The sequence below is a fragment of the Tympanuchus pallidicinctus genome, unplaced genomic scaffold, assembly GCF_026119805.1.
Source record: "Tympanuchus pallidicinctus isolate F22 unplaced genomic scaffold, pur_lepc_1.0 scaffold1, whole genome shotgun sequence".
Taxonomy (NCBI): Eukaryota; Metazoa; Chordata; class Aves; order Galliformes; family Phasianidae; genus Tympanuchus; species Tympanuchus pallidicinctus.
The window spans coordinates 65,580,157-65,607,317 of record NW_026294618.1 but is presented as its reverse complement, the minus strand read 5'-3'; the positions used below and the strand labels follow the sequence as shown (position 1 = coordinate 65,607,317).

General features: G+C 37.5%; 2 protein-coding genes across 5 annotated transcripts in view; one reads left to right on the top strand and one right to left on the bottom strand.

The window, feature by feature from the left end:
• PACRG (parkin coregulated) overlaps positions 1–8,864 on the bottom strand; it is a 192,210-nt gene extending 183,346 nt beyond the window's left edge. Inside the window, exons 1-2 of one of the 3 annotated variants that reach the window (XM_052683864.1) lie at positions 8,762–8,864; positions 8,131–8,309 (exon numbers count right to left, since the gene is read on the bottom strand). In XM_052683864.1, coding sequence (XP_052539824.1) covers positions 8,131–8,277 — 147 coding nt within the window. In that variant the 5' untranslated portion in view covers positions 8,278–8,309; positions 8,762–8,864. The other 2 variants (XM_052683874.1, XM_052683852.1) reach the window with 2 other exon arrangements.
• The window catches only part of PRKN (parkin RBR E3 ubiquitin protein ligase), a 678,674-nt gene continuing 660,317 nt past the window's right edge, over positions 8,805–27,161 (top strand). For both annotated transcript variants that reach the window (XM_052683810.1, XM_052683801.1), the window contains exon 1: positions 8,805–8,919. In XM_052683810.1, coding sequence (XP_052539770.1) covers positions 8,913–8,919 — 7 coding nt within the window. In that variant the 5' untranslated portion in view covers positions 8,805–8,912. The remainder of the gene's footprint in view (positions 8,920–27,161) is intronic.

Sequence of the window (27,161 nt, the reverse complement as noted above, 5' to 3'; positions counted from 1 at the left end):
AAGAAAACAAGATGATATGCCTCCTTCAAAACCCTCTCACGTTATTTCAGTCAAACATAGACTATGCATATATATAAAGATATATGCATATATATATATAAAGAAGTACTAAAGAGGAAAAACAAGAAAACCTGCATTTTCTTGACAAGGGTTCCACTCCTCAGTATCTAAAACAACATAAAATTTGTTTTCTGCTCATCTCTGGAGAAATCTGTAGAGCAAAGTCATAGCAAAAATACTGTTGTATTAGTGACCATCCAAATCTCCACTTTGGAGATCTTACTTACTTACTGTTCCCACTATTTAGTGTTCTTCCACTATTTTCTCAAGAGTAAATGCCATTGTGGTATTTTTCTGTCTTCTTCACTAAGTTTCCAATGTCATTTAAGATACAACACTGAAAAGAGTAGACTGAGACAAGGGACAGCATCCAGACGTTGACAGCCACAGACACTGCCTGCTGACCCAAATCCCCATAGCATTAGATGCAGCATTACATTGGCAGCAGTACATGCTGCATAGTTAGATCAGATTGTATAAATGCCTGTTGCTGCTATCAAACACTGATGCAGCTTTACAGAGTCCATTCTGCCTATGCACTGCAAGCACTTCCTTTCAGTCCATCATTGTTAAATATATCTTTTGCACTGACCTTCCCCAGAAAGAGCTTTCTCTATAGCTTCCCTGTCCCATTCTTATCCCATCCTTGTGCTTTTGTCAGTAGTTCCCTTCCTTCAAGGGGCTTCATACCAGTACAGCTTTTCAAGCATAAATTTCAGATCCTCTCTCCTTGCAAACAACACATCTTGGTCTGCTGACTGTTGTGTTGCACAATCCATAGGCCATTTTTCTATTTTATAATCAACTCAATATCATTACTGAATGGCATTTCCTTCTGACATAATGTTGTACGGTGCTGCCAAATATTGTAGTCTAATTCAGAAATTATGCACAGATTTTTCATTAGAGGTATTTTTGGCACTCATGACAAAAGAGCATATAAAAATGTAATATGTAACGTCAATTCAGGTGGCATTTAATCCAGTCTGAAGACTTCCTGTGTTGAAGTGCTGATTATTTAAGACTCCGCAACAACCTAAATGCAATGGATCTTTGAGGTAGGTGAAAATGAAGACATACATACATCGCATGGTTCTAAAAAAACTTATTTTTATAACTAACTGTGATACACATAATGGCTACATACACATCTAGTTTACCAGCTTAGCATCTTAGCATAAGCCCAATCAAGATCCAGACACCAGGGTTGAAACTACTGATTTCAAACCTGTATCCTATTATATTCACAATGTCATTCCTCTTAGCAAAGCATCAACAGCATACAAAGAAATTAAGATTCCCTGAGTAAGAGAAGAGAAACAAGCCTAGGTTGCTTTATGATTGCCCAGAGAATATAGCTGGAGAGAGGATGCAGCTTCTGCTTCTGTATTAAATTCTAAATTTTAAAATGAACAGCGATTCAGTAGAAAGATAGAGACTTAAGATTTCTTACTTGCAGTCTGGCCAAGTTTTCTATTCCCTCAGGTATCCTCTATACAAGGTTTTTGCCCCATAAAACAATTTCAGAAAAGAGGTGGAGGTGCCATTATTCATCCATTTCTACCAATCTTGCTTATAGTGTATGATTAAGACATCCTGCTTAGGCAGGAGTTTCACTTCCTTCAACAAAGCAGTCTTCTACACACAAGGAATTGGTTTCACTATCTTTTCGTTCATATAGGATGTTGCCTTTTTAAAAAAAGATTTTAAATTATCAGTTTTCTAAAAGAAAGGGTACATCTGTATGTTCTATGGGAACTTCTGGAGTGTGGGTCTGAAAGGTGCCTAGCAGATGCTTTCTGAGGGGTGCCCCTCATTGCTGAGTTAGAAAGTGGTGTCTCCTATTTCATTCTGTTTGCCTACAATGTCAGAAGCAGATGTTGGGGGGATGGCAGTAGAGTGCGAATATTCCCATCAATATTCTATTACACTCTGTTGGTGTGTGACAGATGGCAGCACAGGGGCAGTCAGACAAAATGGCATCTACTGTGGAAGTGCAGATAAAGCAAAGATGTGTCAGTGAATTCCTCCACGTGGAGAAAATTGTACCCACTGACATCCATTGATGTTTGCTGAACGTTGATGGAGACCAGACTGGCTATGAGCCCAGCGAGGAGCTGGGCGGTGCATTTCAGCATGCAAGCTGGTGTAAATTCACTGCTAATGGTGGTGACTATGCTGAAAAAGAGTGTTTTGCAGTTGAGAACTTTCTCTATCAAATATTGTTATTGTGCTCCTCGTCTTTCTTGTAGTTTCCGTGGAAATAAATAAGAGGCATTACCATCAGAGTGAACTTCACAAATTTAGAAAATACTGACTTTGGATAATTGCCCAGGACTCAACATGGTGACTGCTTAGAAACTTTTCTGTGATTGTTGCATATTTTCTAAATTTTTTTTCTGATACTTGGAGTCAAGCACCTGAAAACCGGGTGTTTACCAAGACTAAGACACCCACATACTCAAATCTCGGCAGGATTTTGACTTGTATGTAAACTGTAATATTGCAAGAGTTTTTCCATCATATACTTTCAAGAATTTTAAGTGACATTTACTCTTCCATATTAGTTTAGATTACAAAGTTTAAAACACTCTAATTTCAGGGCCAGAATTGAAAGAATTTGACAACTGTCTTTGTAATTGTCTCCAGTTAGAATATTTTATTCATTAGTTCATAAAAATCTGATTAGCAGAAGATTCTTGAAACATCATTGTCGTTGTGTTTTAAAATCAATTTACATTTACCTCCTCTAGCTATGAAATTTAAAACTGTGCAAGGTCTTTTTATATGTAAAATATTATGAGTCAGATGAAGCGACTTAAGAAATGTCAATCAAAAATATGGAAGGGATTCTAACTCAATCTGTTTATTATCTACTTTAAGTCAGATGACTGAATTATAAAAAAAAGATCTACCGGAGATTTAAGTGTGTAAGAGATCTTCGTAAATGAAACAGTATGACTTCTTCGTATGCTTGAGGATATTAAACAAATCTTATCATCTTATCACTGTAGATACAAAAAATATCAACCTTCCCTCACATTTGCAAAAAATTAAACGCTGATTTTAAAGTCTTGAAGTATGAAATACCAAAAGCAGTGTGATTAAGTCACATAAATTACAGCTGGAAAACATAATACAAAATAAAGGTTCTCAGAAGGTATTACGACCTTAAGCATTAAGTGTTTTTCATGTGCTCTGCTTTTACGTTATGCTATCATGGTCACTACACTACATTAAAGTGCTCATTATGGTAAAAGAAATAGGATTGGAAAGCAACACAGTTATTTTCCCTTTCTGAAGGGATATAAAAACACTGTGTTGAAGCCTTTCATGTTGGGATCTAATACAACCTAATGCAACTGAATCATTGATTCAGTTGCATAGCTATGAGTAGTGTTACAGAGGAGGCAGGAATGCAGCAGAAGCAGGAAGGGGTGTAGCAGACTCAGATTTGTTACTTTACACCATTATGAGCTGTAAATTAAGTCTGCACTACAAAAAAAAAAAAAAAATTGTTGCTTTTAATCTAGGTTTAACTACACCCTAGCCTAGTGCACTGCACGGCCATACGTGTTTATATTGCATAAAGGAAGAACAGATGACCAGGGATGAAAAATAACAACTTTCAAATGTAGTGCAAGTTTATGCTGCTTTAGGTGTTTTGTGAAATTACTCTGCTAAAACTTGTTTTCACAACTGTTTTTAAGTGAATTAAGATTGACATGTTTCAGATAAGGGTTAATGCTTATGCTTACAACACATTCCTGTGTCCCCTCCTTCTTGCAGTATTAATTTACCAGCTGTTAAGAGTCAATCCAGCCTCCTGTGTAGTTGTAAGAAACACCAATGCAAACAGAAAAGGAGTGACAGAAGCGTGCTTTCAGGACAGGTAGGAGGGCAGGAATGAGGAGCCTTGTGGCAGAAAGGATCGTTGTTTGCCTCAGCCCTGAAGACCACACATCTACACTTAGCTTAAACAAGACAGAGTACTGTTCAGCAGAATCAGTTCCCTGATCTTGTACAAATGTCCAAGTTGCTCTACTGTACAAATGTAGGCATAATATGTGACAGTAGTAATAAGCATCCTGAAACATGAAGAAGATAGGACTGCCTCCCAGGGTAATAAGAGTTTAAATTCCATTACGGTTCACTAAAATAGATTGCACAGAACTGCTGAACTGGAGCAGTTCGCCACAAACATACAGACTACTGTCCAGTACACGTCTAACAAAATATGCCTTTAGGCTGACACTGCATGCTCCGAAACTTACTATCTTTTTAATAAATTAACTACTATAGTAGAAATGTAAACTTTCTTCTTGCAAATAGTGATTTTCTATAGTCATAAAATCAGATTAGACACTGTTACTGCTACAACTTAAAATAAGTAGTTTTGGTTACACAGAGTGGGTGAATATGAAAAAAATACATAATCAGAAGCTTCAGAATTTAAATGAAATCATATTATCTCTGTGGTTAAAAAGAAATTCTTGCTCTGAATTATTATCAAAGGGTGAGAAAGTCCTGTACACACAGTGTTGATAATTGTTTGAAAGAGTTTAAATTTCAAAGACTGAGGGTTCATTCCAATACGGGCTCCTAAAGGAGAAACAGAGGAATGAATATCCAGGATTGGAATCTAAATATCTTTTTTTTACTTATAAACAATTACATTCTTTTTGGAGATGGGAGCTGTGTTTCTGCGCATAGCAGAGACTCCAGTGTTGAATAGCTATGCTTTGTATTTTTTGTAATACATGAATTTTAGTACCACCTCCCTTCTAAGTACATTTAGTAAACATCCTCACTTTAAACACAGGATAGATGTCATCCCTTATTAACAGCAGGTACTGACTGCCTTCATGGAACACACAGATGGATGCACTAGTGATGTTTTCTATGTAAAACCTATTGGTTTTCACACACAGCTAGGAAGGAGAATTCAGTATTCTAGACAAAGGAGATAAGAATGATAGTTTGCAGATGGACACTCCAACATAATTCCCACTAGTGTCACTAAAGGAGGACTGGTAGAGAAAGGATAACTGTCTTTTCTGATTAAACTGGCATTTCAGTGTAAAGAATTCAAGGTTCTTTAGAAACAGCAAAATCAAGAACATTTTTTCATAGCTTTATTGGCTGAGCATTCGTGAAGAGATGTCTTACGTTCCAATTCTATTAAAAAATATCTGATCCATTATAGTTAATGATGAACACTAAATACACCCTCTCCTTGCAAGTATTTTACCACTAGTTTATAGAAGAAAAGTGGGCATTAATACTTTATTCCCTCAAGTATGTACAGTTACAGAAAATAGAAAAAATAGACAATTGTCTGCAGAGGATCAGAAGTGAATAAAGGTATCTTCCTGCTGTCCATGTTCATGTAGAGAGATTATTATACTTGATACCTTGCATATAAGTTTTTAATTTTAATCTTAACTTTACTCATGCCGTACAGGTGAACCGTGAGCCCGCAGTGTGGCACTCCCGACTCTACTTGGAAGACAGAACAATTAAAATGTAAATGTCATGGTATCTAGCTTGTTAGTATAGAAGGCCTTTATTGGATTTTGCTCCTAAATTCAACCACTATACAAATTTCTTATTTTAGAAGGAAAAAAATAACATACAACACATTTTTCAATTCTGAAACAATTTTCTTGGTGAATATTTATTAAGTTAATATTTATTTCAATTAGTAAATCTAAGATGTAATATGCTAGAGATTAGAAAAGTCCTGAATATTCTACAAAAGTCGCCTGATGCCTACATTTCTGTACTTATCACAAGCTATGAAAACAGACTTCAGAAAAGTCTATCCAGCAACTTCCATGAAAAAATGGCTTAGTAAGACATTCCCAGCATAACAAACTTCAAACAACTCTGGAACCTTTACGACTATATTCACAGTCATAGGTACATAATGGTAATTCACTAACCTACGCCCTTTTCAGTGCGTGTTTGCACCAGAGGTTATTAATCTGTACCTCACAGTCTGACCTGGAGATGCTGAACAAGTCATTGATGACACCACGCCCTGTCATGCTGTTAAAAAGAATTGCCATGCTTTAACTATATTAGCTTGCTGTGCTTTTAACTCACCAATCAACTCCTAAGCTTTCCATGACATCTTCATCTATGATGTCAACCTCTGACAAGTGAGTACTTAATAAATCTTAAGCTCTGTTGTTGGAAAAGAGAAAAGAAACTCTCCTTTCTACAGAGGCTGAGTGGCAGTGAGATAATCCTTACTCTATTCTGACATTTCGCACATTGACCCCAGGGAAATAATTCCTGTCTGCCTGTCCTCACTCAGAACTTTTGGAAAAAAACAGCCTTGGACTTCATCAAACAGTCTCAATGCTTCCTAGGGAGCCAGGAAAAGAACCTGTGGAATGGGTCAGAACTCAGTTAAATCTGTCTCCAACAGTACCACAGTGGCACACAGGCAGGGCAGCAACATGACAGCTTCCCAGATAGACCAGAGATCCACTACTGTTGGAGATCTCCACAGCGTAGAGAGGGGCACTCATGTTCTAGCAACAGGCCCAGTTCCAAAGGGAAGCTGTATTAGGTGATGTCCAGAGGCCCATGCAAGCAACATGAAACACAATCCAAAGGCAGTAGGTTTGCCTGTTTGCTATTGCTCAGTGATAGCAACACATGATTTAATATTCTGATGTTTAGAAAGTTAGAACTTGTGACCATAAAAGTTAAAATTGTATACATTCTAAGAAAACTTGAATTCCGATTAAAGTGATAGCTAGTTATGCTCCTAAGTAAAGACTCTTTTTAGAAACAAAATACATATATTTCTCAAGCCCTGTTGAAACCACAGACTAGACTAAATCAAGCATCTCTTACATATCAAGATATAAACAAACACATATAAGTACTAATGACTTGAATTTTGTACAGAGAAGAGGAAAAGTCCTCAAAAATTAATCCCTAAGCTCAGTCTATTCCGTATCTACAGAATGAAATTCAAACTAAATAACCTATAAAACACTCCTTGGATTTTTTTAGTCCTGCATTCTTCCCACTAAGGTGAAACAAGTTTTCATTTTACTAATATGAAGGAAGTTGTTTATGTACAGAACTTCTGTTCCATTTAAACTTCAAATGGAACAGAATATGCACTTTTTCACTTTTCTTAAGAGGGTGTTCTTACAGATAACGAATCAGTAGACCTCAAAAAGAAGAATGCTATAGCAAAACAAGGGAAATTATGTCTCACAGAAGAAATCAGAATGATATATATAATAACGATAATGGCTTAAAAAAAAAGTAAAAGAGAAAAAGCGTAAGTTAGTTAAAATATTGAATTGTGTCTAAATAAATGGAAATCCAGATCCAATTCAGGAGTTTCGTATCAATTCTTCACTCACATGGAGACCATTTGCATTCTACACTAGTTGAAGCTTTTATATTTGTTCCTTAAGTATGTTAAATGTAGACAAATAGCATAAAGCAATTTGAATGGCCTTGATCCCATTATTTTCACTCATTTACCTCTAATTTCATTAGAAAGTGGGTTATTAATGACGATGAAGTTTGCTGGTTCCATTCCTCTTAGCCTAAGAAATATCAGATGGAGAATTAGTTCCTCCACAGGCTAGCATTCTAATTCTGTGCAAATTAGTTTAGTTTAGTTTAAAATAGTTTAAAAATCACTATATTTTCCAGACCTTTGCCATCCTCTGTGACACGCGCATCAAACATATCCCACGCTGTGTCACTACGTGCAAGCAACTTACACTTAAAGTGCTGCTGTATCCTCTGGCAGCATTGTGCACAGCGCGAGGCGGGGAGCCCCGCACACGGCTCTGCGGGCTGACTGCTCACGCAGGGCCCGCACCGCGCAACGCAGGACCTCGCAGAAAGAAAGGCGCCTGCATTCCCACAGGCACGGGCTGTTACCTGGTGAGAACGTGAAACCTGCAAGCAGCCGTAGCAACCAGCAAACTCCAGATGCAGTTCCAGCATCCGCACCCCTGCCTGCCAGGCATCGCTCCCCCGCCCAGAGGACACGTTTGAGGACCGCTACGCTAGTCGCAAACGTACCACAGTGTTTTTCATCATGGCTTTGACAGTGAAGCCGTCAGAGACCTGCTGCTTGCTTTTCTTCACGTGTCCCAGCGGCTCCTGCTTCTGGGGCCGCCTGTTCCCCGAGGGCTTGGCGGGGCCGCAGCCCGCTTCCTCCACTACCATCTCCCCGCAGCGGGCGAGAATCGGCACGCGGACTGCAAAAGCACAAACAACAACGGCCGGGCCCGGTCAGCTACCAGAGCACCGAGCCGTCCCGCAGCCAGCGGCACCGCCGCGTTCGCCCTCTTCCCGCTCCTTCGAGCCGCCGCCCTCGCCCCCCGGCTCTTCCCACCGTCCCCGCAGTCCCCATTTCTCTGCCGGTCGCCCCGGGCGCTCCCCCTCACCCCTGTGCCACCGGCCGGGCCGCGCGCCCGTCGCTAAGCAACGCGTCAACAACCGCCGCGCTGCCGGGCGGGGAGGAACCCCAAAGGCAGCGAAACGAACGGCGCGCGGGAAACCGGCGGGACACAGCAGTTAGCAGAAATCAGTTACACGTGATCGTGCTCGTGCTTGTGCTCGCGAGCGTGTGCGTGTGCCTGTGCGTGTGTCCACATGGGGAAAGCCGGCAGGCACGTGAGGCGATGTGAAAACCCGAGAACTACGTTACCCAGAGGGCCCCGCGGCGCACGCGCAGTTCGCTGCCGGCTGCACTTCCTCCCCCGACCGCTCGCGTCGGATGGCTGCTCGGGTTCGGACTGCTCCAACAGCGGGCTTAGGAGCGTGCGCGCGCCCCCTCTTCTCCTCCTCTCTCGGCCGCCATGATAGGTGAGTGAGCGCGCTCCCCTGCCCAGAGCCCGGATGCTGATCCGCCCTTTCCTGCCCGCATCGCTGCTGCTGCGGCAGCCGTGTCGGCTCCACGGGGGTGACGTGGGTTGGCTTCTTACAGACGAGTCCGCTTTGGTGGGTGGGTGCCCGCTGTCAGCGGTGTGGGAGCGGTCAGGGCACGGGGTCACGGCGTCACGGCGCGGGCAGGCGGGCAGGCAGCGCTGCCCTCGTCCAGCCCTCTGCTGAGGCGAGCCCAGTGGCAGCGCGTACAGGGCCTGCAGCCAGAGTCGTTTTAAATTGTTACTTCTCTCCGCTATATATGATTCACGAACCTGCCTGGCCGTGACGCGTTTTTGGCCTGACATGGTGCTTGCTGGCAGCGATGTGCAAAAGAAGCGAGTTAGTGCTCGTGCGGGCTGGGTGCTTCGACGTTTGGTCCTTAAGGGGCTCCGCAGCTGCCTGCTGCTGCTGCTGCTGCTGCACTTGGCGCTGCCGCGGATCTGTCCGCGTCCGGCCGCGCGGTGCCTTGCTGCGGTCCGCTTCCTTAGGCGCCTCAGCCTCGCTGTTCGCCCTTGTTGTCTGCAAAGAATGACGTGACAACATGCTTTGCTTAAGGATAGCGCAGGAGATCACGTAGTCCACGGTATCAGTGTTAATGTTATCTCTGCTGATTTGTTGCCTTGGTATGGTATATAAAATCTGTGCTTACGGAACTGCAGAATTTGATTTTTCAGAACTTTGAGGTAACGGTTGTGGTTACGAAGTTCACACCTTCAGCTTCACAGCGAAAGGTTGCTGTTTGTTTAGTGTACATGCAGGCACTCTTTACGTGTCTGAGGAGTTGTTACTTTTGCTGTGGCAGACAAATGTTTCTGACTATTGGTCGTGAACAGTATTCCCCAGCTAGCTGCAAATTTATAAATTCTGCCTTATGTGAGTTGCTGCTTTAAGTGATTTAAGCAGCAACTTTTTGTTTTATTGAAGAATGTAAAAACACGCACAAAGCTTCTGACACTCCCCAAAAAGCTTTGTAGTAGCTTTCAAAGTATGTGGTGTAGTGGTGTACTCCAACATCCTGCCCTCTGAAAAGTTTCCTCAACACACTTAAGAGTTAGGAATACTATGGCAAATTTGGGACTAGGAAGGAAAGGGGGAAGCACTGTAATCTGTGCCAACACTTCTTTAATCTGAATGCTTAAAGAATTACATTATGAGATATATATTTTCCAAAATGTGTTATTCTTGTAACTCTGGGAATGCTTGATGTCCACAGTGAGTTCTTGTGGCAAGACAGGACAGTTGTGCAATACATGGCAGTTAATTCCTTTAATTGATTTTTAATTTCCTATCTCTTGCTTTCATTTAATGCCACTTTGCAGTTGTGCTATGACATATGGAGAACAAGCCTGATTACCATGTTAGTCTTCCTGTTTTAATTGTTCTATAATATTTTTTCATGTCCAGTTGTTTCTTATTTTTTCTTTCACTGGTGAAACAGGTGAACATTTAAATTTCTTCTACTCTTAGTCTCTCTCTTTCCTTTCTTTTTTTCCCCCTATGAAGTTTTTTCAAGGATTTTTGTCAAGGAAGGTTTTCTTGTTTTTGGGTTTTTTTTTTTTTCTATAACATATCATTCCAGAAGAGGCTAAACCATTGACTTACATCACTGACTCTTAATAGTGTCCATATGACTTCTCCTCCTGCTTGATATTGCATTCTCTTGTCAAGGTTTGCACAGAAAGATTTGCTTACAGATAGATTTTTAAATGCTAGTAGCATCTTACTTGTAAAACAAATACTAATCATATATTTAAATTAAATATATAATAATATAATTAAAACGTGCTTATTTTTAGTAGGAGATTATTCCTTGGGAGAGGCCTTCAAAATAAGCATATGTATTTATTTTCATCTATGTGACACCTGCATTTGGAATATCGTATCAGCAAGTTGATGATGTAGCTGTCCACTTGTGCAGAAAATCCTGGGTTGAATCTATTTCTTAGGGCTGTGGCATGCATGGCACTGCATTGAGCTCATGAGTGCTTCAGGAATTTTAGTTATTCAGTACATCTTTAGAAGATGGTGAAGATAAATGCCAAAGGCAGCTCTTTCTTTTATGACTGCTTTTAGAAGATTGTTTGTTTTGTAATGTTTTACCTTTTCGGTGAGGTTGCAAGAATAATTCAACTGTCATTTCACTTCTGCGTGTGTTACTTTATAAGTTACAATCAATTTATGCTCCTTGCTGATGGGTTATGCAGTTAAAACTTCAGGAAACTTACAGATGTGTGTTTAGTATTTTTTATTAATGAAAATGATCTAATTGTATAAATGAGAAACACTGGAATAAACAGTTACTCATTTTGAATAGAGAGTATTATATGTGTGTTCTCTGACTGATGGAAGATGGCAATCTCCATGTGCTACTTACTGCTGCAGAGCCAAATGTGTGTTCCCTTTCTATATTTGCAGCAGTGGTTCAAGTTACATGAGCAGAATGTCTGCTACTTGAGAGGTGTTGTGCTTTGTTGTCTTCTGTCAGCAAGCTTAAGCTTGCTATAAATGAAAGTGTTTCTGTGGGCAGCTTTTCTCTTACCACTTACCTTAAGCTCAAGTGATTTCAAGTCCTATTTCAAAATTAGTGTCTTTTTTGTTTTTTCACTTTGCTTCTTCTTTGATTTTATTTATTTATTTATTTTTTCCCTCTGTGTGCGCGTTTGCTCAATGGCTCTTTATGCTTCAGTGGAAACAGTGGAAATACCAATGTGTTGAAGAATTCAAAGTTTTAAAGCAGTGAAGCTAAGAACGTTTAGAAATCATGAGTTTAATGTTAAATTGTGTCCAATGAGAAGAAAACTTATCAGCCTGGAATCCTGATGAATGCAAGCTGGAATTGCCACCACCGCTTTCCTCTCTTTTCTGTAGTGCCAGGCTGGCTAATGCTTTGAGAGGGCATTTTCATGGTTTACAGCTGATGTGGGGATAGAGTCTGCTGGTGATTTCTTGTATTGACTTTTTTCCTGGATGGAAAAAAGTGGATGAGAACAACTTTACTGAAAGACTGATTTGCAGCTATTGGGTGCCCTAGACAGCAGTAACCGTTCTGATACATAGAGATTTCTCTTCTATGTGGTGGATATTCTTTTTTCTTGTTCTTTGAATGAGTAGATAAAGAGAACAGCAGAAATAAAAAATACACCTACCTTTTAACCACCATGTCTGTCAAAATGTGGCTGGTACTGTCACTTAAAATTGTTGCCTAAGTAATCCCATTAAAGCCTAATCCCAGGAAGAAGTCTTGGAGGACAACGTAAGTCAAAATCTCCTCCACAAAAATAAGAACCAACTGCGGGTTTTGTTTTTGGTTTTTTTTTTTTTTTAATTGTAAAAAAATAAAAATAAAATAAAACTGTAATTTACTGCATACCATGATATACAGTGCTCTGTCAAAATGTTGGAGAGCTTTTGTGAGGACAGAAAGAATATTGAATTGGGCCTTGGGTATTCTAGAAATCTGTTCCACAGTGAGTTTGCAGCTGGCTTGCATACAAGTTATTCTTATCTTGGAATGGTTGTTGAAAATAATTTTAAGGAAAATAATGTTAAGTAATAATGTAGTCATGATGAGGTGTGAATGTTGTATTTAAATATGTTGACTGTGTTGTTGTAAACTAGGAACTAATGGAATTGATAACATGCTTCATGATTAAGATCATATGAAAGAACTTAGTTGACTGAAATCATTAGTTCTTCATTGGCTAGTTCTAGGTTTCTTAATTTTCTTCACTGCTGAAAAGAAGTCATTTCTTCTGGAAAGAAAATATAAGAAAGAAAGAAAATATATTTATTTGCTTGAAAAGATAAAATAAAAATGGTCACTTAAATATGAGGATCCTATCAACCCTCTGGGCCACTCTGAGTAAGCATTGAAGACTATGGGATTAATCAGAAGGAAAATACACTAGTGTTATTTTTGAAGATGATGGAAGAAATTTTGTGTGGATTGATAAGAACTAAACAAAGACTTCCTGACAATGTTCTGTTTTTTAAGTGCTCACAAAATAAGCACTTATTTTATTATATTATTACAGTATTATCACATATATACGTTATTACAGTAATGTAATATCTTACGCATTAAAATATTACACATTAAGACTAGTAAAGCAGTGGCTACAGATGTTCCAATGCAGTTTTCTGAGTCTTTTAGCTAAGACCCTAAAGACACAATTTCAAGTTATAGTGATCAGGATCTCTACCCTTCTGTGCATTATCTGGTTGCTAGTAATATATATGAAAATAGAATTATGGGTGGGTAGATATGAATGTGTGTTGTGTTATGCTAAATGTTAGTTGTAGGAGAGTCATGGGACTTCTCATGTAGTCAAATTAAAGGTGATTAAAGGAATGGTTCCCATTTCTTTTTCCTTTGCTCTTCTCTCGCAGGCTCTGCTGCTATCCGCACATCCTGCCTCACTCCTCTCACTGACATAATGGTAACTTGACTCTTGAACTAATTAAACTTATTATTGTACCAAAAAGTCCGTTTTTGCTGAATTTCATTCTTACAGAAGTGCCTGGTGACAACCAAAGTCAGCTTAAGATAAGTGAGATGTACAGGAGATAGCAAAAATGGGACAAAACAGTTTGATCTATGTAGTTCTTGTGTATCTTCACCCTCCATTATTGTGAAGTATGCTCAGCTTCTAGTGTTGTCAGGAACATATCCAGAGCTGACCAAGGATTTTGCAGTCCTTTGCACGAAAGACAATATAAAAGAGAGGATTATATTTAAATCCCTCTCTTACCATTTTTTTTTTTCTTCAAAGTGCCCAAGACAAACTGAAAACAACTTCTAGTGCAGGAAGGAGAAATTGTTACGTACCAAATTACGTGTAGTATTTATTGCCAATATATTTGGTTCAAGCTATCCTAGATAAAAGAAGAACTAAGAATTCCAAGTTCCATTTCTAACCACAAACAATTAGAAAAAATTTTGCCCATTTTAGCAAAATATAGAAATATGCTATTTTGTAATGAATAACAACAAATGCTTGTGTTTAAGATTCCCTGCCAAAGTAATGTATTTGTTTCTTTCAAATGCATTGTAATCCAAAGCCCTCACCAGATTTAATTTTGAACGTGTTTCCTCAAGAGCTGGAATAACTTTCCGAGTTAGAAACACTTTTACTCCTTTTACTGTAGCAAATTCATTGCACAAGGATACTCTGTATCTTAAGACTATCAGTTGTGTAAGTGATCAGGGGACAGAGGCAAACAATACTAGCAATGGTGCAGGTTTTTCAAGTTCTTACGTTTAGTACAAGCCCAAGGGAAAGTACAGCCATATCTGCAAACTCTGTTGCTATTTTGTCAAAGAGGCAGAAAGATATAATTTGTTCTCTTCAATCAATGTTATTATGTATTGGTTTTTATTGTGTGTGATGCACCTTACGTAATTATTATTGCATTAAATTGTTAAATTATTAAATTATTGCATTAAAATTTAACATGTAATACAAAATGTAACCAGTGATGTATGAAGTTTTCTACTAAAAGAAGAAAAAATGGAAATGTTGGAAATATAGAACTATATGCTCAGAATTCCACGAGTTCCATCTTAAAGCTTGGTCTTGGCAGGTTATTAGCAGGCAGTCTTTAATTATATTGTCAATTATTTGAGAATGTGTTCCCATCTTCTGTACTTTGGTGTTGTATTTTGCAAGTATTTGTATTTCTGAGAGCTTATTTCCTTAGTAGATACATTTGAATATGATGAAGTATTATCTTTGAAATCTGTAACAACTTTTATGTTTCCAGATATTTTACCACAAAGCTCACCTAGCTCCCTTGTATATATTTTGATCAGTACAGAAGCAGTGGAAGAGTGGAACAGAACCCTCTCATCTGTTTTATTCCTCATATTAGACAAATTGGAGAAAATCAGAAAGTTGCTGTGTACTTTTGGAGGCAGCATGAAGCCTGTCTGATTATACTAAACCATCTCTGAGCTGTAACTTATTATATTGCAGCCCTTTGCTCAATAGGCATTTTCATGCCTGTATGAGCCCTGTTAATGTTTGACCAGGAAAAAATGTAGCACAAACCTTCTTGCTTTTTTTGTGTTCCATGACTTCGGGATGTCTCTTATGGTCAGTTTGTCTTTTGCCTCCATGCTCTAAGCCTAAACCCTTTGACTGGGAGCGTTTGTAAACCCGATTTGAGTATATGAAGGAAAAACATTTAGAAATTGATTTGGTAAATTGTTTCAAAGGTGCAGAAAGTGGTAAAAATAATGAAGATGCTGAATTGAGGAAGGAGTTTGTCATTCCATGGCAGTTTAAATGACATCAAGGTTATCCATATATTAATATTCAGGACATGAAAGCAGTTTCTTAGCCATTGGAAGATACTGGTTATGCCATGTTACTTGTGTAGGTGTATGAAGAGTGTATTTGTTATTGCAAGACTCGGGCATCATTACTTTTCTGCGTGAAGTCTTTTTAAAGTTATTATAAAATTCTTTAGTTTTATTGGTGTATTACATTAAAAGAAAAGGGTTGTTACAATGCTAAGGTTGCTTGTGGTGACATAGATGAGCACTGAAACAAATTAATTTATATCTGTAAATTTTGATTGGAAGGAAACCTTGTTTATTCCACAAACAAGAAGACATGGTTGGCCTTACTTATCCCTGTTTTTCTCTCAAGTGTCAAGCTATTCTTAATGATGCTGTCATTCCAGAAGTTCTTTTTTTTTTTTTTTTTTTTTTTTTTTTTTTTTTTTGTAATCTATTATCTGCATTTTCTGCATCTTCTGTTCAGCATTTCTAAATGTTTTGCTAAGTGGTCGGTTTACCCCCTCAGTTCATTTATTTATTTATTACTGAATCTAGAAAATGGAACTGTCTTGTGCCCAATCTAACATATCAGATTAAATCACTTTCAGTGTGTTGAGCTGGGGATACTTAGTTATGAATCACAAGGAACAGGGACATCTGAGCTCTTCACAACTACTGTGTGAGCTGTTTCTCTGAGACACTCTTTCCATCAGTGGAAACTCATGAATTTTCCCTTCAAAATTCAAAGAACAGTGTGCAGTTGCTGTTTATCTTGCTCATTTTTTGTATAGTTTTTCCTTATTTTAAAATATCTTTACATTACTGGCAATATCCTTTGAAGTCATGGAAAAAATGTTTTCTATTCTCTCATCGCTGTTAACTAAAGGAATTGTGAATGATGAAAATGGTTTCTATTGAACATCACATAATGTTTCTGACATATGGTCCTCCTTTCAATTTTTTTTTTTTTTTTTTTTTTTTGGCTGAGCTGTAATATTTTTGGTACATTTGTGTTTGCGTTTCTTCCCTTTTCTGATAGTGTCCTCTGTGGAATAATCTCAGTGGAAACATATGTTCAAAACTTCAAAGTAATTGCACTATTACTAAAAGCTTCATAATCAGATTACTGAAACTAAATGTTCAAAAAAAAAATTGATTTTCTTTATCCAATCATATTGATTTCATTACGGTCTGCTCTGCAGCTGATTGAAGAAACGTGGCGGGACAAAGTCAAAGGCAGTTTATAAAGAGCATCACAATCTGTTGTAAAGCCAGTTCCTCATGAACACAAGTGAGCTTAGAGCAGTTTTTAGACCGAGAGAGCAAGATTACAATATATAAACATTGCCCACTGCAAGAGCAAACTTCCTGTTGTACTTAGCTCTGCTTGCCATACTGCATGATCTGGCAATCTGCTATGACTGAAGCGTGAGCCTGTCTCCTTACACTAAATGACCCACTTTCTTATAAGCATTAGGCTCAATATGTATCTGAACTACGTGGGAGATATTTGTTTCAGCAAAGCTATTTATTGCCAGGAACCGTTTTTGATTGAAAAACAAAACAAACTTCAACAGAAAAACCAAACTTAATTTTTCTTTAGCACAGTCAGGTCATAATTCTTAGGTTTACAAGAGTACGTCAAGAGCAGGAGCTGTGCATGATCTCATTTTTTCTTTAAGCGTTCAAAGCTCATCTGGAGACTGTAGGACTCTTTAGAACTTGGGATGTTGATGTGAACAAAAAGGCTGTCTATTACAGTCTCACCAGGCCCTCACCAGGGGTACCAATCCATTGACATGCTCTGCATTGTTTTTTTTGAGTTGTGTGATCATAGAGCCTCACCTCTAAGTAGAGTATTTCAACTTACTGACTTTACATAATCTGCAAGTATTTTGCTGATATTAACTGCATTTCTGTTTTGTAGTATACCTGGCTGTAGTCTCGTGTATCCTTCATGTAAACACGTGAAACTGAGAGAAATTTTAAAGCAGGCTAATGAATAATGTTTAGAACTTGTTTAATTTTTTTTTCCCTATATCCTACTCATCGTACTGATTGCCCTCATTGTGCACAATAAAATAGCAGATGAAGCTGAAAAGTTTCTTTTACAGTACTTTTAACAATTTCCATTAGAATTATCATGTCGGAAGCAAACGTCCCATCTGGTTTACTCTTTAACACAGCAAAACTACTTAGTGAGCTGTGTGGCAGAGCCTGGCTGAATTCCACACAGTGCAGCTCTTGGCCCTAAGCAAGATGAGCACAATCTGTTTCCCATATTTCTAATAAAGGAAAAGAAGGGTTTCTTCATTTGCTTCTTTATTTTATTATGTTTACATTTTATGCCTTTCTTTCTTAGAATAGCTGCTTTCCTGCTGTTCTCTATTCTTTTTTTTCCCATCCAGGTAAAATGAAAACGCATTACAGCTTATGAAAGTACTGAACACTGCTCTGAAAGAACATTAAAACTCGGTGTTTTAAAGCATAGTGTGGGGCTTTGGCCACATCAGTTCTACTAAAATATCTGAAGTTTAGCAAAGGCACTTCGGAAGCCATTTCTTGTGCCTTAGATGCTCTGTGGGTGAATACAGGACATGAGTAATCTGTATGAAAACAAAGGTGGGGTCACACAGCTCATCCCTGCCCTGCCCTGGGAGTTCATCTGTGCTGTCCGAATTTAGTGGACTGATGCTTCAGTCTGTAACTTTCTTCTCCTGTTCATAGTTGAGAATTACTGAGAGTTACATGTACTTACCATGGGTTAATGTGTGTGTGTGTGTTTTGTGTGCAACTCTTCCTGGATGCTATAAAAGTGCATCTCTGAATGAATCTCTGGATAAAATTAATTTTTTACTTATTAATATGACGAGAAATACAAGCACTTAAAAATAAACATATATATGTAATATTGTGTTAAATACCTTATAGTTAATCAAACAGTGTATCATATCAGAAAGCAGCTGCTGTGTTAACACAGTTACCTTTTACTGAGGTTTTTTGTTTTTTTTTTCCAGCCAGACAGCATCCTGCCCAAACAGTAACTTACGTGGCAGCGAGGAAGCTGCTGTGAATTTGGCTCTGTAAAGACATATCGCAAAGCATGGTTAGGATGTGATTCCTTTCTTCTTGCTTGTGTAGTGCTTTACATTACAAATGCCAAGTAAGCTTCAAACAGCACTACGTAACTCTTGTGTGTGATATACCTTAGATTCCATTCAGGCTTGAAATGTCTCCCATAGAGCACTCTACTTTTGTAGGTGTAGCATTTCCTACTTTAATCACACACTGATAGTATTTGAAAAACGTTTACCATTCCTGATTTGTCAATATTAAGAAATTAGCATTTCAATATTAGAAAAACTGAAAAATGTAAGGTATTCATGTGGGTAGTAGGACAACATTTGCTATAATTCCAATTAGGAGCTGGGAAGTCTTTGTGTGCCACTGTGTGAAATAAGTATGCAGTATTAACTACCATTTCTTTTTAAATGTGTTTTTTAGAACTGTTCAGGTAATCAGTCTCCTGAGCTAAGAGAAAGAAGACTGCCTGCTGTAAACCAATTTAAGATGCAATCACCACACACAAAATTCAAACAGTTGAATTTATGTGAACATGGCTTGAAATCTTACTTCATTTCTAGACATGAATATGATTAGCCCTTTGAGGACAAAGGGCTGTGTACCACTGTGTACACAGGTGGAATCTTTATTTATTTTGCCATTTGTGCAGGTGGGGGGTGGGAGAGGGAAGGAGTTCAAATACAAAATCAAGAAATGTTTGTTTTCTTTGTTCATTTGATCAAAATCGAATTATATGTAGCTACTCGCTGTATCTCCATATCTAAAAGAATGACACTTCTTGGTTTTTCCAATATAATCAGAAATGATTTGTCTAAATTTTGCCTTTATAGGTATGTGGATAATGTGTTCACTAGTGCTGATAAGGGCAATGAAGACAGTCTCCTTTCTCCTTGTATGTCCAAAGCACAATAGTAGAACTCCTTACTCTCATGTGCCTCGAAGGCTTTGCCCTTTTAGCATTCACCTAGTGCTGGACATTAGGAACAATTTACAGCAAGCCATTCACTAATAACATTTCTTAACTGCAGATTTTTCAATCTTGTACCTAATTCTCCAAAACATCAGACGTAGGTATCTTGAAAATTACAATGAGGAAAGGTGAAACAATCAGTCAGAACAAAGCTTATTTAAGCCTAGATGTGGGGATGAATTGAAACTGCTTGCTGGAGGTTAAAAGTATGAGGGAAGATTTTTATTATTTTAGGTACAGCTACTAAAAATGCACTGTCCCTATTCGTGGTTCTGTATGGTGAAATTCTTAGGATAAGGGTAGAACTCTCCTTCCCAGATCTGGAGGTGACCTGTTTTCCTTTCTGCTTCTTTCCAGGATTCCCTTCCGTCAAAACCATTCATACTGTTTTGATAGTGATGGTTTTGTTTTTGAGGTTTTTGTTTGTTTGTTTGTTCTACAGAAATAAGATTGTAATAAGAATAATAGAAGAAGAACATAAGATTACAGAATAAGATTTTCGTCCTTCTGTCTAGTTCCAGCACTGTTCTGCAGGCTGCTGTTGTTACTGTTCTTTCCTTTCATGTAAATAAGGTGATGGTCTGGATGAGTTCCACATGAAGGTTTACAAGGATCTGGCATTTTACATAAAAATAGTACTGTTGAGCACTTAACAGTGCTTAGAGGTCTTTGCCAGATCTTTATTTAAATGATTAAGCTACTGTCCTTTCATGGCAGGTTAGGATTATAATTTCTTACGAAAGTAGCTTCATATGAGGATATTAATCAGTGATATTTTTTGGATAGCAGACAGGTTTCTGTTTTTCCTTTGAATTTATTCAAAGGAAATATATATCATTTGGTGTTCTATGTTTTGCTACTGGCAAAGTCCAACTTTTTTTCTAAATATATTTTGTTATAAAGATTTCTGGAACGCAAATAGATTACTCAGAAATACAGACTCTTGTACTGGATGAAGGATGTAAAACATTAGTGATATTTCCTTGGGACTTTTGTCCATTCTTCAAACTGTTTCAGTTAAAATTTTCTAAACAAATGTTTCTTTAATGTGTACTTCAGTATTTTAAGTAATTGGTTACCTACTTCTTTTTTCTTTAACTTAAAGGTATTCTCCTTTTTATAATTCCTTGGAGAATTAAATTGTCCAAATATGTGTTTTATACTTTTGGTGATTGACAAGCGATACTGGTTTTTCTCCTCCTCAGTCCTTCAAGCAGAACATTCTTTTTTCTTTCCCCCCCACCCCCAGTTCTTATCTATGGGTGTGGACAAGGTAGGATTGCATTGTCCATTTGGAGTTAGTTCAAAACAACAGATTAAATATCAATGAAGAATATTTGTATTTCTACCACCTCCCTGCAAATGAAAGCAAACACAAATGGGGATGGTAATAAAGTCGAATGTATATCAAACATGTCTGTCTTCAGTTCCTTCTTAACACCGGTGTTAAAGGTGACATAAAGCATACATTCAGTAACAATTACTGCATACAGAAGTTGAACAGAACGTTAATATACTAGAAGTTTTTTTTTTTTTTTTTTAGTTTTTTTTTTTTTTAGAAGAATTATCTAGGGCTGGAAGGCTGTACATTTGTCAGTACTTTTCTATAAATTCTTGCAGAACTTATTCTACTCAGCAGGCCAATATTTTGAAATGGACTTGATTTCCTTTAATTCTACGGTCTTTTTTCTTTTTTTTTTTCTTTCTCTTGTGCTCCCTCCCCACAGTGTTGTCCTGATACATCAAAGCAAAATTTGCTCATCTGGGTAAATTACACAAACATCATTTGTCTCCAGTCCCCTCTTAAATGTGCTTATGCAGAACACAGCTTTTTCTCGCTTTTTTCTTTCCTTCTCTTTACTATCATATGCATTGTAGTCAAACTTGTAAGAAATATGTGACAATTCTGTATGAGCCATCTAGTCAGCAACCATGAAGAAAAAAGTCACTTGTTCTGTATTTATATGTAGTAATTGATGATTTTAACTGGTCTAGTCATAGGTATTTTTTAACTACATTAAAAGGTGTTGCAATTCCAAATCATGGTATTTTGCATCATAGTTATGTTTCATGAGTTAGACTTTGCTTAAGCCATAATTGAAGCAAAATACTATTGTAAAGAGGTCTTTAAGAATAATGGAAGCATGAATACATTTGCAGTATAGCTGAATGTGTAGAAATTTGCAGAGAAGCCAAATCTTAGAAAGTAGAAATAATTTTTTATTTTTTATACTGATGCATCAAATTGTTTATATTAAGTTCTTAGGAAGGGGTGTAGAATGATGAATTTAGTCTGGGAATTGCATTAAACATTTTTGTGGTAGAGTTTTCAGTTTTCTGCGGTTCGTGGTAGGCTTATTCTCATTGTGATGGTAACACTGTTTATCTGACATTCACTGTTATTTCAATAAGAATGATGCCCTAAGAGTGATGCCCCTGTAGTGAACTACAGAAGGTGCAATGAATTATTAATAACAAGCAGAGTTTAATGTGGTTTTATAGCCCCTGAAGGAGTTGGAATAGTGTACTCTGTAAAACCATTCTGTTCACCTGATCTTGACAAATTGAGAGCATCAAAAACGCACTCCTTCTTGTTAACACCAAAGAAGGGAAAAGGTGACTTGGGAATGCATCAATATTTAGCCTTCTGTAGAATTTGAAAAGGATAATGGTGAGCAGCATTCTATAAATAACTGTCTCCTATCTTTCCTATCCTGCTCCTTAATGCAGCAGACTAATTCTTGTCTGCGAAGTTAACCTTTGTGGCTCTGTTTTTGTTTCACTGAAAAAGAAAACGACGTTTGTGATATTACAGTGATTATTTATACTGTTTATATGAGTAGAAATGTGCCATGTAGCCATCTAGAGGGAACAAAACAAATAAGATTATCTTAAGAAACTGTGTTGTCTTAGTAGATCGTTCTAATTAAAATTGGTTTTAAGTGAACTAAGAATACTAGAATTGGTGGAATATACAAAATTTGTTTTTGATGTTTTAAAGATCTAATAATTAACACTTGTCCTTAGAGTGGTTGATATGGCTGTTCACAGTTTGATTCACCACATTTTTATTAATATTTGGCAACTTGCCCATCTTTCTCAATTATGTTTATTCATATCCATTTGTTTCTTACACAGTTAATATACAAATTTAACATTCTTAAATGTCACAACTGAATTTTGTCAGTTCTCCTTTGGTAGTGACAAAATGCAACTGGAGATTTGGTGCATGCAGAACCATCTTCCTTTTAGTATACATAGCATAACTTGTAGTGGAGGTAAAACCAGGCATTCACTATATAGCAGTACAAGTTTGTACAAATTCTGTTAATTTTCCTCCAAGCACAATGTTTCAATTCACGTGTGTTAGTCAGTGCTACTTCTAATAGCTGTTGGCTGTAAATTCTTGCAGTTTTGCTGGGAATCAAATTGTGATTTTACCACTGCAGCAAGTCTTTTGCTAAACTACTGAAATTTTAATAATCACAGAATCACAGAATTGCAGGGGTTGGAAGGGACCTCCAGAGATCATCGAGTCCAACCCCCCTGCCAAAGCAGGTTCCCTACAGCAGGTCGCACAGGTAGGCATCCAGGCAGGTCTTGAACATCTCCAGAGAAGGAGACTCCACCACCTCCCTGGGCAGCCTGTTCCAGCGCTCCGTCACCTCACTGTAAAGAAGTTCTTGTGCACATTTGTGTGGAACTTCCTATGCTGCAGTTTCCGGCCGTTTCCCCTTGTCCTGTCTCCACTCACCACGGAAAAGAGTCCGGCCTCTTGTAGATGTAGTATACATATAATGTATATATGTATAATGTAATGTATATAATGTAAGATGGAGTAGTTTATCCATCTTTTCAGGGTGAGCATTTACTTCAACTGCCTTGCTGGGGCTTCTACTCAATCTGTAGCGCAGTTTCTGCTTCTCAAGCTATATTCTTTATCTACGGACTCTGAAGTGCGCCTCTGTTTGCAAACAGATAGAACTTTTCTGACAGACATCAATGAGCAGAACAAATGGAGGAAAAGCACCCTTTAGAAAAAAAAAAAAAAAAGTTGATCATTGATAGAAATGCACCTTAGTGTTTCTGTCTTGGGTAATTCTTAGGTGTTTCCTTTCCTTGCACTGTACTTCTTGTTCAGTGAAGTTTTACATGCAGTATTTTCATACAATTCCAATTTGGTGTGGTTCACATGTGCATTTGTTCTTTTTGCAAGCTGCTTTTCACTTCGTTTGATTTAGTTGTAAGTAAGTTATAATGTAATTAGTTATTACAAGGTGCTCACTTGCAAAATAACTGTGGAGCTTAAGACTCCCTTACTGCTTCCATATCTGTCAATTTGTCTAATAGTGAATAATTACATGCTAGGTCACTTCAGTGCAAAACAAAATAGGCTTGCATTTATGTCCAGCTGGGGTTTTAGATTTGTTTTCAGGCTCTGACAGATGAGATCTAGCCAGCCTTACTGTAGCAGTTGTGACATTGCTGCCTGCAGTGTACTTCTGCCGGAGGCTGCTGCCCTCAAGCAGAGCAGCAGAACCAGCAGCATATTGAGAAATTCTTCCCAGCTGCTTGCTTCAAGCAGCAGTTGGGTGTCACCCAAGGGATTATCACCTCGAGTTCAAGAGCTTATCCAATGTGCAGGAAATCAAACAAATCTGATTGGGGTTAACAAGGACCTTCTGATGAAAAAGGAAGAGATCTAGAATCAGGGACAGGTGACCCTGGAGGAACCCAATCCAAGTGTCCTAATGTGCAGGGAAGGGCTTAAGGAAGCAAAAGTCCAGTTTTGCCAAGGATGAGAAGGGCAAAAGGAAGGGCTGGTGCAGATTTGTCAGCTGTGAAAGAAGCTCTAGGGAAAAAGAGGGAACACTGTGGGCTGATGACTTTCAACAAAGAGAGAATAACAAAACAGCTGTAGGAAAATAGTGTCTTACTCTGTAACTGTTGGTTCAATAAATGCAAATCATATCTAGTAGTGAGAGCAACTAAATTTATATTGCTCTCTACCTTAGGATAGCTTTTTTCTATCTATCACCTGCCCTTTCTTCCACACGCTGTCTCTATTGAGTGTAGTACAGGTATAGCATTGTTTTGGAAACATTTATTCTTTTAAAAATTATTTCTGTAAAAGCTATGATGAAAACCTCTAATCTGACAGCTTGGTGAACTTCAGAAAATAGTGGCACATGTTGAAGGTTAGAAAATTTAACATCTTTTTTTTATGAAGGGTTGTGTTCTGCTGTTTGCTCTGGATAAGGCAGAACAGTTTTACAGCGGCTAATTAGTGCTTAAGGTTTTTTTTTTTTTTTTTTAATGTTTTGTATTCTGTGGCCTATTATGTAAACATTTTTGCAAATAAAAATGCCTCTGGAGATGAATTGTTCTGCTGTATCCAGAGAGGTCATTGATAATTATAAAACTAAATAAAGAGTTATTGCATACATCTTTTCGTGGTATGAAAGATATTTCAGGTTAATGTGCTGTTACTTATAAGCCTGATTGCCCGGAGTGAAACTTTTTACTCCGTTTTTGTTTGATGGGAATATCCTACTAAAGGCCGTTTTGATAATTTAAGCTCCATGTAACTAAATCCCATTCAGCAACTGGCAGCTAACTGGCAACAATATGAGTTATTTTTTGTAGCACTATTTAGTAGATGAGAGGAGAATGAAATCCAAAGAACCTGTTACATGAGAAGAATCATTTCCCTTTTGTAACAGACTGTTGTGCCTGCTTGGTACTCTTTAATAGTGCTGTTGATTTCAGTGAGGGGAAATGCTGGGACTATTCATATAAGAAATAATGTCAAAGGTTCAAAATCTGAAAAATATTGAAATCTCTCATTTAGTTGCAATAAAATTTTGAGTAAACATATACCAAACAAAAATAATGTATAAAAATTAGCTATGATTATAGATTAATATTACTTTAACTGAACAAGTTAATTAAAGAGGAGTGTTTAAAGGTACATTTTAAATGTACTATTCATTTTTCAGAAAAAAAACATTGTTCATATCAATTAATAGGCTTCTGCTAAAAAAAAAAAACACACCAGAAACAACTGCATGTATTTATAAGCTCTGTCATTGTAAAGAAGGAATTATCTGCATGGTTTGATCAATTAGGTTCACTACATAAAGTGAATTAAATTATGTATTTATCTCCTTTCTGAAATAAACTCATTGTAATCTCAGTGTATTGTTCTTGAGAACAGAAAACAAACCACTGAGGTAAGGAAGATGCTGTTCTTCAGTGAACAAAACCAGTCATATGTAAAATTCTTAATATGTCAATAAAAAACACCCTACTTATTTGTGGAGAAAAAGAAATTCTATTAATTGAGAATTGATTGAAGCACGTTGAAGAAATAAGGGTAATCAAGAAAACTAAATGGATCAACAGTGTAAAATATATCCAGATACGAACTACTGAACATGTTATAACAGGTGATACTTTTTGTTAAGGTAATATGGGGCACATAGATAAATCTCCTTAATTAGATTTGTTTAATTATGTTAGTTAAGTTGCATAGTAAGACTTCGTCTCTAGCTATGAATTAAATAGATATTCACCTTTTTAGTGTAGGTTTGGATTGTCTAAAAAGTTAAATGCTTTTTTTGTAAGTGTTTAATCTTACTGTAAATCTTGCTTCTAATGCAGCCACTGCTTATTCTCAGCTATAAGCTGTTAAATTACATCTGTTCTGAAAGCGTCCTCAGCTTTATTGCAAAGAGGTATGTGGTGAGTTTTGTTGGAGAGTACCTTTTATTTTTAAAATTGTAGCACTTTCGGTAGAAAAATATTTTTTCTCTGTGAATTCTGGCTGAGAACTTACTTAAGCTTTGATAGAGCTCTGTGGTTAAACTTGTGGAGAGAAATGATTTTAAAATATTAGGAGTGATTTGTGAAGTTGTAGAGAGAACTGCTGTTTAGAGGGATGCAAACTAACATCATCAAAGCTACAGGCAGAGACTTTTGGTTTGTCAGTATGTGTCTGCTACTCTCTGAGGGACCTCAGTTTGAAGTGAGACTTATTTTTGTACTATCAGCTTTCCTTATATTACCAAACTAGTTGCGCGTTTATAAAAACCTAGAGAGTAACTTATCTAACACTAGCTTATCTAACACTAGTTGCCTTTTTGAGGTCTAACTGCAAGCCTAGATTTGTGACAAAAAAAATGTCTTATCTTGATAACTTTCTGCAATATTTTCAAACATCCTTGTTACGTAATGTTATCTAATACACCTGTTGTAGGATCATGTTTAGAAGTGAGTCCATATGCCAACACTGGAAGCAAGCATACTATCCTGTGCAATCAAATTCAGTTTACCTGTAGTGCAAATTAGTGTCATCTAATTTTTTTTTTTTCCTTTAGATTGCAAATGTCAATCAGACCTAAACTGATTAGGAGTCTAGTTATCTGAGAGATGTAAAGTAAGTTAATGATATTTATTTAGATCCTAAAGAAAAATGCCCACATTAGCATCCTAGCAGTAACCTTATTGGCAGTATTGGCAAAATGGTGATTAGAATGAATCACTCTCTTAATTTTGAGTTTGTTCAGGGTAGCTATTAGTAGTTGAAGTAATTAGTAGTGATTTGGTTAGAAGAGAAGGATTTGATTCATTACAAGAATAGTGAATAATCTTGTTAACTCTCATTAGTTCCATATGAAGAGTAGACATTATGCTGGGGATCACTCAGTGTGATGATGACAGAAAGTCCTGATGGAATAAATACATAGAATGAGGATACTTACATCAACAAGGCCCTCAAATGTGACCAAGAAGGCCAGTGGTATCTTAGGATGCATTAAAAAGTGCGTGGCCAGGAAGTCGATG